At 44.7% G+C, this 11,928-nt stretch overlaps 1 protein-coding gene across 3 annotated transcripts in view; it reads right to left on the minus strand.

Moving 5' to 3' along the window:
• Positions 1 to 11,287, minus strand: part of LOC311263840 (RNA-binding Raly-like protein) — a 39,080-nt gene extending 27,793 nt beyond the window's left edge. For 2 of the 3 annotated variants that reach the window (XM_084364174.1, XM_084364172.1), the window contains exons 1-2: positions 11,177 to 11,287; positions 3,463 to 3,538 (exon numbers count right to left, since the gene is read on the minus strand). In XM_084364174.1, the coding sequence (XP_084220300.1) occupies positions 3,463 to 3,538; positions 11,177 to 11,213 (113 nt within the window). In that variant the 5' untranslated portion in view covers positions 11,214 to 11,287. Of the gene's footprint in view, positions 1 to 3,462; positions 3,539 to 6,715; positions 6,792 to 11,176 lie in introns of those variants that run through there. The other variant, XM_084364173.1, reaches the window with a different exon arrangement.
• Positions 11,288 to 11,928: the final 641 nt, after the last annotated feature.

An 11,928-nucleotide genomic window follows, 5' to 3' on the forward strand; every position in this document is an offset into this window, starting at 1 on the left:
CTCGAAATGTTGAAATCACAGTCATCGTTCTCTTGATGGTTTTTTCCAGGTGTTTATTCCTCCAGAAGGTCTGGACCTGCAGCCTGTCAGAGCTGGACTGTTCTGAGCAGCAACAACATCTGAAGTACATTTAATATCAGATACTTTGAGACTTTCACTTCATATGAGTGACTTTGCTTTTACACACACACACACACACACACACACACACACACACACACGGATGGGGAGGTGTGTGTGTGTTTCCTGCAGCATTTCCCCGTCTGAACACACCAGGTTGTGTTCCAGATGGGTTCGGCCTCCTCCTCAGTCTGCTGATCAAAACTAACGACACTAAACCTGCTCTGAGAAGCGGAAACTTCCAGGAGCTCAGCGAGGATCCAACATTTATCAGTGACAAAAGTTACAGCAGAAAACACGTCGGCACAAGTTTCTTTTTAGCTTTTGTCAAAGTTTCCTTGGAGAGAAAAAGTATTAAAACATTTAGCTCCTGACTCGAATCCCACAGCCTCCTCAACACACCAGCACACGGAAACACAGGAAACATTAAAATATGAACTTTTAAAACGAAGCTCCAGACCGCAGCCTGTCATCACCAGCACCGACTCTCAGCCTGATCTCCACTGGACTACATGATGCAGTCTGTGTTTCACTTCGCAGGAAAGACCGAAAAACCTTCTGTTCTCTGGAAAAAAGCTGAAAGGAAACATCGCAGAGACGTCTGTAATGAGCCTGTTGAAACCAAATATCAACAGAACATGCCTCCTATTCAACTGAACTGTACAATGAAAGATAAATGACGACAGGGTGGGACCAGCATGTTAACAGACGCGACTGCTAAGCACCAATATATTGGCTGCACTGACACACAAGATTCAGCTGTGAGCTAACAGGCAGAAGAAAATGCAGCCAGGACTGTAAATGTGTTTCCTTTCATCAATAAAAATGTCAGACACATCTTTCAGCCCTGCACATCACATCACATTACAAGTTAATTCACTGACTTTCATGTCGGGAGGTGGAGAGGACGCTGGACGTTTCAGACGAGGGACCGCTGTGTTTCAACAAGTGACACCAGTGGATATTTGAGACACTTTCCAGCTGATTTTTGACAGGAAGTCGGGACGTCTGCAGACGCGTTTGTGGCGTCCCAAAACAGGCGGCTATTTTAAGACAAAACACTGTTTTTCTAACCCAGACTAAGTGTTTTTTTTGTGCGGGGTGTAAACACAGCTTTGTGAAAAGAGAAAAATAGCATCTTTTGTTATCTTTTGCTAAGTGCCTACTTACTATGGTCAGCCAGCACCAACACACTGTAATCAGGCTAATCTGTGGAGGTGCAGGTTGACTGGCAGTGGACCAAACCACCGTGAGGCATCTGGAGGGAAACCTTCTTTAGAAACTTGTTTTCTATAATAAAGGGAATTGTTTTGTTTTAATTCGTGTTGGAACTTTTGCTTTACTGTTTACTGACGGACACAGCATTAAATCTATCATCCAGATAAGATTCTCAGTCCGCTCTGTGACCCTTCACCTCAGCTTCTTTGCTGTAATGATGAAGAAATGAAGCTTATTTAGGACGGCTCTGGAATATGTGAACGTCTCAGCAGTGCATGCGGGGTGAACTGCTCCCACCGGCTCTCTCCACAGATCCTCACAGTCTCTGCGGGGCTGGCTGTGTGGCTGCCTCTGCTGTAAATCCCAACTCTGGCCGGCGCTGAGTCGTGTTCGTCCCGGTTTTAATCCGTCCAGCGGCGGGCGGCGGTGGGATTTGGAGGACAGTTTGGCTTTAGTTTCCATGTAAACAGAGAATGAGGTTAAGGCTGGGGACAGCTGGACCGTCACTCACTGTCGGCTTCACACAAACAGACAAACAACCAGCACTCAAAGCTTCTCTCAGCGCCGACGATGCTGCTGCTGCTGCTCAAAGTGCTCAGTGTGCTTGTAAATCACTACATGTTGGCAAAACAGCTCCAAACATGATCAGAAATAAAACGTCTTCAATTCACATCTTAGATATCAGATATATCAGATGCATTCTGCCTCAAGTATTCAGATACTAATACCACAATACTGCAATACCTCATTAATATTGTAAATATGAAAATTCTGAGTTTGAATTTCTTCTCCAAAACTACGTAATGCCCCTTTAATATCTATTCTAGTCAATCTTCTGTCTGTTGTTGCTTCATATCCCACCAGGAGTGTTTCAGATGCAGAGCGTCATGTTGTTGACTTCTTTCCTCGATGTTTGTGTTTCTATGACGGGTGAGTCGGCTGCGTAGTTAAACCGTTTTTGGCCGCGTTTCCCAGATTCGTTAAGAAGCTCTTAAGTGCTAAGATCTTCTTAGGAGCGCTCTTAAGAACGCTGTGAAAGAAGGATGCGTTTCCCAGAGTCGCTCTTAGCTTAAGAAGATCTTTCACTAAGAAGGAAGTGTAAGATCGAGCTGACCCACTCTTAACAGCCTTCTTAGCGACCAAATGCTCAGTGATCAAGCCGTCAGGGAAATTTATATCCTCCACTTTGCGAAATAATAAAACAATGCTCAGTGTTGAAATGCGCTCATAGCTGCGGGCCACTGGCGCAAGAAAAAAATAAGAAAATGGTAGATGAAAAAAAACTTTATATTGAATTACACATTTAAGTTTATAGTACGGTAAGTTATAGTACTACACATGAAAAAACAACAACCCTGTGGCATTTCACAGATATCAAGGGAACGGATGTATTAAACTCAGCTGAAGCTCATCCAGAGAGGCTTCACCTGCTACTCTACAGTATATAAATGCGTTGTCAAAGTCCGCGCGTGTGAGAAACGCACAGCACATTCTCGCTGCGAACCATCAGCGTCGCCGTGCGCGAAGCCAGACGGTTTACATTAATGCTGACGTGCGTCAGCACTTCTCTCCACTGGACGTGCTGTCAGACCGGGCTGTCCAGGCAAAGTACCAGCTGCTCCGTGCGGAGATGCGACGGCCGTTGGATCTCTTTGCCTGGACAGCCCGGTCTGACAGCACACACACTTACGCGCTGATAAAGAGGTGGGTGATCGATTTGCCTGGCATCGATTGATTCAGCACAGCAGCAGCGCGGTGGACAGCTCCCATTAAGAGCTTCTTAAGAAGCTTCTTTGGCTGGATCTTAAGGTTCTCCTAAGAAGGCAGTTAAGAACGCATCTGGGAAACACCCGTATCTTAGTGCCCCTTCTTAGCCGAACCCTTCTTAAGAGCCTTCTTAAGTCCTTAAGAACGATCGAATCTGGGAAACGCGGCCTTTGTCATTTGTCTGTTTAAGTATGTTTAGAGTGTTTTATTTTGAAGATTGTCCAGACGCTCTGTGCTGTGTCTGACTTCCTGTCAGACTCGATCTGCTCTGTGCAGCTTGATGCGGCTGCTGTCCGCCTACAGCTCACCGGCTCTACCACCTGAGCCACGACGTGCAGCGTAGTGGAGCAGACTCACCTGTTGGGGGCGCTGCTTCCTCTCTTGGCTGTGGTGGTGGTGCGACCGGCTCTCAGCTCGCCGTTCATCCCGGTGTCTGAAAACCAAAACAAAAACAAACCGTCAGCTCAGGTCAGACTCTGAGTGACGACTGTCTCATCAGCTGACCGGAGGGAGACAGAGACGGAGGTGGACGGGTGACACAGTGTGACTCTGCTGCACAGTAAACAAACAACCAGCACACACACCTGCAGTTTATACAAAGTTATAATGAATAGAGCAAAAAACAAAAACACAGAGCCACACACACACACACACACGCACACACACACACACACACACACGCACACACACACACACACACACACACACACACACACACACACACACACACACTCAGCGGGCTCAGCCGGACACCTTAACGAGCGGCGTGAGAGTCTAATTGGCCTCCATCTGTCAGTCTGGAATTAATTTCCTCTCACAGTCATGACGCTTTTAACAAACGTGTGACTGACGTCCTGACAGAGACGCAGAAACTCTCTGAGATCACTTTCAGAAAACACCACGAGTCTAAAGATGCAAACACGCATCGGTCAGGGCTTTGCACAGTGTTGTGGGTGGAGGACCGGGTGGAGCTGGAACTTCTGGAGGAATAAACACCCAGACTCACATCTGGATCCATGTGCCGGTGTGAGAAGAGCTCAGAGGTTATGCTTTTAACTTTCTGGATTTAAAAAAAGTGGATTAATCTTCACCCTCACTCCTCTACTGTCGGGTTTAATCCACTCTAAACGGCTGTCAGTGCACACCAAGAACAATTGATCATAGCAAACGATATCGTGGGATCACTTTCAGATAGATGCTGTTTAGACGATAGCGACACTGACAGCCAGATTATAATATCAGTTTCTACCTGTAGCTAGGTAGATAATCAAGAGACACTTTTTAGATGATCCACTCTATTATTATTTATCCAACTTATTCAACTCTTGTATAAACATACATCAGGCTGCAAATAACACATCCTAGAGTGATGAAGAATGACTTTGTGAGATCGAGACGACACACTTGTCTTTGCTGAGAACATAAAGTATAATTCTCGCAGTCACAACAGACTTGTACGGCGTCCTCTCTGGTTTTCTGTTCGCCTCCATCTCCTCAGTCAGACTGAACCATTCAGTCACCATTTGGATTTTGTAATTGAGAGCTGAGAGCAGTCTGTCTCTCCTCGACCTCCATCAGAGCTCGGCACCCGGCTCCGAGGACCCCCCGCACGTCAAGCCGTGTTTGGGAAGGCAGCAGCTGGCCCTTCGCCTCCCATCATCGCCCGCTCCCCACCCGCCGCGCTGACAGTCAGCGGTGGGGTTGTTTATGGCTTTCACGCCGGCTGCAGCTTGTAGGACATTAGTCTTTTAGTGCGAGGTTTATGAGCGCCGTCACTCACCATCTGTTAACTGCCGGGGTGCCTTTAATTGTCCCCCCCCCTCCCCCCCTGAGATCGATAAGGCTGCCAGGTCGCCACGACTCCCGCCGCGCGCTGAGCGGGTGATTGTGCATCATCGACTGAGTGATTACAGCTATTTGCTTGCTTATTGCTTCACATTGTTTGGACGACACATCAGCTTTAGAGAGGTGGGGAAAGATGGAGGGGGGCTGGAGGAGAAAGAGAAGGGAAAATGAGAGAGGAGGGAATAAGAAAGAGTGATGACAGGACAATTTCACACCCTCATGGTTATTGGTTTTCAGGGACAGGCTATTCAAAGTTTTGGCAGAAAATCCAGCGCAGAGCAGAGCAGAGGCCGGCTGCTGGATGAGGCCACAGCGACCACTGCAGTCCATCCGTTTATCTTTGTTTTTACCTGTTTGTCAGGTGATATCGCTGCAGAGTGGTGATGATGTGTCCGCCTCCATCAGGTTTGTGTCAGGTTTCAGAGCGGGTGGATGAGTTTCAGAGTCGTCATGTGGTCAGAGTTTGTTGTGTTCGCTGAATCTGATCTCACACAAACTGCGTCGACATCGTCTCGGTGGCAGAACTCGATAATTCCTGTTTGAACGTCCTTGTTGTCGTCGCAGGACACGTTCGGACGTTTCTCACTTCGATCTGTGTTTGAAGGTTTAACTTTGATCGTGGGAGCCGAATTGATCGACTCGTTGAACTGCGTTAAAGATCGATGAGAAGTTGCACCCAGCTGTGAAGTTTCTCTGAACCAAACCGTGAAAATTTACTTTGTGCTATTAAAAACCAGGGCAGGGAAAACACAACATACCTCCCCTGTTAGCTTTGTTAATTTAGACAGTTAACGAGCCATTTTACCGTCGCGGTATTACTACAACTGCTGGGAAGTTTGAGGGTGATGTTGCATCAGTATACTCTGGTCTGCAGCTCCAAATAAATCACATTTTTGAGTGTTTCAAGTTTTCAAGAGGACGTAAGAGTTCAGGCACTTGTGTGAAAAAGAGATGGATTCAACTTCTTTACTCCAGTAAAAGTAATCGAGTACAGGCTCTGACATGTACTCAGAGTATCAGAGTAAAAAGTCTCCCTCTGACGGACATGTTGGGTTGGTAAAGCGTCCCGAGCAGCAACAAAGTGAGAAAATAAGAAACTCTCTGCAGATACGAGACACTAACACGCCTTTTCTCCCCATTCCAGCCTCCCTCTCTGTCTGTTCACGTCTTTTACATCTTTGTCTCTCGCTGCGTCTGCCGTGCGTGATGTGCTCTGATAGGTCGACATCAGTCTTGATGTTGGGAAGGCGCCGTGCGATGACGCCAAATAACAATAATCCATAATTCACCTCAAATGCATCAAACTAAAGTAACGAGGCTGTTTTGAAGCTGTGAGGAGGAGAAAGTTCAGATGTTTGTGTTCAGATGTAGAGAGAGGAAGACAAAAGTCGTCCGAGAAATAAATACTCAAGTGAAGATACCTGAAACATCTACTGAAGCACAGTAATGAAGTACTTCCCACTGCTGCATATCAGTGTTTTAGACTTGAAATGACCTCATGATCAACATGCAAAAGGATTATTAAACATAAGAGGCAACACATTAAGTCTATCAACCCAAACAGCTCTTCAGGACCACTGACTGATCACGTTTTTCTAATTCATAACTTAGCAACTTGGAGAAAAAGACCAGAAAATTACGCAGATGGAATAAATGAGCTTTTCTAACCCGTGGTTAACGCTGCTTATTTTTATCTTTACCTGAACTTAAACTGTGACAGAACACTGACAAATAACGACAATAATAAGTGAGTAGAGACACAAACCTCAGTCTCAGTCCTGCGCTTCAGAAAACTCTTTCTACGTTGTTATTGTTCTGAATAGACATGCGTGTTGTTCCTTCTCTGTCTTTGAGGGTACTGATGACCTCATCACATCACTACTTCCTGTCAGGTGACCTTAAAACAGTCTTTCTGTAAAATTAATCCACAGGAAGGGATAAAAACAGCTGGTGTATCTTCAAAATAAAAGCAGCACTGAAGTGAAGAGTCACTGCCCGACATGAACTGTGGATCACCTCCTGTCTGGTTCTGCTCGCAGCTTCTAATTCTGGCTCATCAGAGAGGAAGTAACAGAAACATTTATTGAGTTTCCTGTTGCAGAACTCGGTTCATCTCCTCCACATCCCGGTTTCATTACTTTCTGTCCGTCTGTTCACCCGGATTATGTCTGAGAAGAAACTCGGCTGCATGTTTCTGCAGTAAAACTCCCGACACACAATAACATCTGAAGCCAGAGATCATGTTTCATGAAACTGGAGGAAACGATGCATCCCACAGCTCATTTCAGAGGACTGACGACGTGTTTGCTGTCGGCTTGCCATCAATTAGTGGGTTTCCATCCGAACAGACGTTTTTATGTGCATTTTTAATTTGTGCATTTAAAAACCCTGAGTGAGAACACAGGGATGAAAAGTAGAAATGTTTTTTTTATACTCGTCTGAGGAGAAAATGTTGGTCCGTGAACAGAAAACATTACTCATCGTGTCTGGGGAAGAGCTGAAAACATCAAATCTGTGTGGAACGACTGTAAGACTGTAACCCTCCGCGCTTTAAAACATGAAACTGACAATAAATTTCATTTTCTATCGTTTGGTCTTCGACTGGAGCTCTCGACTCAACCTTAGTTATATATTTAGTTGAGTTGTGTTCTTACATCATCCAAAATGTTTCCAACAATGTTCAAACCAGAGAAAGTTCACTCAAAGTAACGCTGCGTTTCATTCCTGTCGCTATAACTTCCAGGAGAGAGTCAGAGAGTGAGGACGGACCTGCTGTGTGATTTAATACTGCTGCACAAAATCATGTTGCAACGACATTCATGGTCACATAGACTCTGTCCACCTCCAGACACTCTTGACTCAGAAGATTTTTATGAATATTGCGATAATAATTGTCAGCATGACTTCTTTTGGCTACGATAATGGTCAAGTGAAGATCTGATATTGTGACGGGCCTCGTCGGAGTTTCATCAGCAGTGGTGGTTACTTAACACTGTGTGTGTGTTTGAACTCAGGTCAACCTCTCACTACACTCAGCACTCACCAGAGACTCACCTGATGAAGCATGACTTCAGGCTTTTTACACGGCGGCATTATGACGTTGTTATTTCAGCATCATTTTGACCCATTTTTTGCAGTCGGATCACAGAGTTCATAGTGAAGTGGTCAAACAGATTAATTCAGTCTACTTGCTGGTTAAATTTCTATTAATTGATTTTAAAACACCTATTAAGAAACTGCCACTCGACGGAGACAGATGGACAGGTGGGCACCAGTCAGCTTCAGGTAGCGCTGGAAGCTGCAGTCATCCAGACGCAGGCAAAATTGTGCTGCACAATCAAAATGTGTCACGCGAGGGAATTATTGCCTTCGCATTTGGTCTGAACACACCGTTACTCCTCTGTGACACAACAGAACATAAATAAAACCATCAGAAACATTAAAGTGCTGCATGAACTTCTGTCAGAGTTTGGTGTTTTCACGTCGGTCCTGATGATGCACAACGACAAAGAGTCGCCTGTCAGTCTGTTTCACTTCATGTTTACTCCTTTGTTTGTCAAAAAGTCAGTGTGAATAGCAAACAGAACTAAAATACTAAAAATGTGTTATGTTTTTCCTTCGTCTGGACCAAATGAACTGAACTCCAGGTGTGAATCAGAGCAGTGAGTAGTACATGTTAGAGGTTCAGGGTCAGTCTTCACACCCTGCTGATCTCAGCCGCTGCTGAAATGTTAGCAGCCACATTCACACCAGTTTTTAGAAACTGTAACACTGATGGCTTCTTCTCATCCGTGACCGTGGACGGCGGTGAGGATGTGAGCGCTGACATTTCCATGATTTCACGGATGAATAAACAAAACCTTGAACTTGACTCACAAGTAATGAGTGTGGAGGCTGGAGTGGATTCTGGTCTTTATCAGGGTTAACACCGCTCTCATTACAGGAAAGACCTGAGTCATCTGAGCGAACGCCTTAAAGAGACACCGGACAAACTAATATATTGCGTGCAGGAAGGAAATGCTTCTAATTCAAAAGGTGACTTAGGACAGAAAAACTCTCATTAGACGGAGACGATGAAACAAGAACCGTTTAACAACTGATCAAACATTCAAAATCACAACAAACCACAAACACCAGCTCGCTTCTGTCGTCTCAGTCATGATGCACCAAACGATGTAAAACAGATAGAAAACCTGCACATCTCCTTCAGAGTCAGCAGACGTTCAGACAACATGAGGAGCGGCGCTGCCGACGCTTCAGGTGAGACAGAATACGATCCAGGTGCAACAGACAGGTGTGATTAATGTGTGACATCACAACACTGCAGAGAGGTTTCTGATAATATAATTATATAATATAATAATTTGGGGTAATAAGGCCTGAAATTAACATTTCTGCTGATGTGACAGGACGATAAGAAGATGCTTTAAAGGGACAGTTCATCCAAACAATTAACATTCAGTCTTCGTCCACTTAACTAGTGTCATCAAACGTATGTAAATATTGATAAATATCAGCACTGATGATTTAAAATCGTTGTTTTTTGCTCCAGTAGTCGCTGCATTTTAATTTTTTTGCTCTTCTCTCCAATGACAAGTTGATCATGTAAATCTATAATTTTGTGCCCCAAAATGTTGCATTAATTTCTCCCCGTGGTATCAAATAGCCTGGTGATGTTTTCCACGGTCTTGTTCTAAGTTAGAAACTGACAACAGTGATGAGTGATTAGGCGATTTAAAATGTTTCTTTGAGCCATGTGGTTGTGTTGCGACACTGGATGCTGCGTCTGTTGACAACTTGATGAAGAAGAGTCAGTCATTATCTCCTCACCCGTCCGAGGGTAACGTTTTCCTCTTCACGAAGACACCAGATTAACCAGGATTCTTCATGGTGTAACAAGGAAATTATAGCTTTTGATGAAGCTATTAAAGGAACAGTTCACCAAGAAATGAAGACTCAGTCGTCTGAGTCAGGTGAAGTTTCGTTGTCCACAAAACATTTCTGGAGCTTCGCAGCTTACCAGTTTCTATCTGGGTGTCAGGGGACTTGTTTTAAAACATCCAAAAGAATATTTACATGTATATAAAAGTCTTCACTGTAGCTGCTAAACTGAAAAGGTATTGGATTACACTAGATGAGCTACTTCAGTTAGTACGCTGCAACGCTGTTTCACTGTGAAGCTCCAGAAATGTTTCGTGGACTACAAAACTTCACCTGACTTTACATCAGCGTGGGGGGAGGAGATGATGACTGAGTTTTGTTATGAGTTTTCTTATTTTGCCCGTTGAATGTGTACATTTCAAAAAAAGGTTTTGTACGTCTGCATGTGTCAGTGGGCCGTCACAATAAGAGAAGGCATATGTTAATATAGAGAGACTGGGTGGGGAGAAAACATGAGCCAAAGTGAGTGAGTTGTTACTTCAGAAAATATTTGGCATATTGAATATCAGCAGGAATTCAATATTGTCCAATTTTACAAACAAACAAACTAATATTTACATGAAAGCAGTGAATGAAAACGAGCATCAAATTGTATTTTTTTGCATTTTCTTTCTCTGGAAATTGACTACTGTGTTCCCAACCTGCAGCTGTGCTCCTGGTGAAAACACTGTTATTATTATCGTGTTGGAAATTACAGTCGAACTACAAAAAGAAGAAGAGCTTCGTCAAAACAAACCAGAATCCTTTCAACAAAAAAACTCTAATTCTAACCTCGACCCTGCAGCCGAGTCTCAAACCTCACACAGCCCTTTGAAGAATCGAGGACCAGAGAAAATTACTTCACCTCTCAAGGTTTTTTCTTTAAATAGCGCTTTACACACACACACACACACACACACACACACACACACACACACACACACACCAGTGGCAGCATCATCATTCCTCATCTCGCTCGAGGAGCCGGGGATCGAACCGCCAACCCTGCAATCAGTGGAGCATCACCTCAGTTCACCCAGGTGTTAAACTCAAACTGCTCAAACACACACAGACACACAGACACACACACACACACACACACACACAAACTCAGAAGAAAAACTCAAAAACAACATGCACATGCAACACACACCTGCACCTCGCCTTTTAGTAGTCTCATTAACATCACCACATGTCTTCAGTCACAAGATCTTCTCATATACACTGATCTTACTGTGTGTATGTGTGTGTGTGTGTGTGTGTGTGTGTGTGTGTGTGTGTGTGTGTGTGTGTGTGTGGTACTCACGTCTGTCTCTGTGGCAGTCGCTCCTGAAATGGGTCATAACAAAAGCAGAAGAAGAAGAAGACGAAGAGGAGGAGGAGGAGGAGGAGATGAATAAAACCTGCGACTCAGAGTGTGAACGTCTGACTGATGCTCCCCTCACTGAGAGAGGGAGGCGGAGGGAGGGGTGACCGCTGAGTATGGCAGTGGGTCGTACCATCCAACACTCAGCTGAGAGGGGTGGAGGAGGGATGACCGGTCCATTAATCTGGTGAGGGAGAGAGAGGTGGTGTAAAGCAGGAGGACAGGACAGAAAAGGAGAGATGGTGCAGTCCTCTCATTCATCCAGGTAATGACACACTGAACCTTTGTGGTGAAGTTTCTCCACTTATCCTGCACAACCAGGTCCACAGACAGTCAGGTAGTCCTCAGTGTTTGTCCTGTGGAGGTGCTGCGCCCCCTACTGGATGAAAACATGGTTCTTAATGTCTAACTGAAATGAAATTGCTTGTTTTTTCTTTAATATCTTCTGTGTAGATCATCCTGATCTCCTCTGTGGCGCCCCGTGTTACTGCTTTAATTCATCTGTTGCGCTCCATCAGCAAAGATGGAGAACTTGTTTCTATACAGCCAATCAAATCCTTAGTTCAAGCAGTGAGGTCACTCTCCCATCATCAGCAGATGACGTATAGTTTTCATCTTATCTGAAACAGAAACATGAACACAGGTCTTGTTCAAGCTTGTTGAACGTGCGTTGAAACAATCTTTCACAGAGG

Source organism: Pagrus pagrus, assembly GCF_965226575.1.
Source record: "Pagrus pagrus genome assembly, chromosome: 10".
Taxonomy (NCBI): Eukaryota; Metazoa; Chordata; class Actinopteri; order Spariformes; family Sparidae; genus Pagrus; species Pagrus pagrus.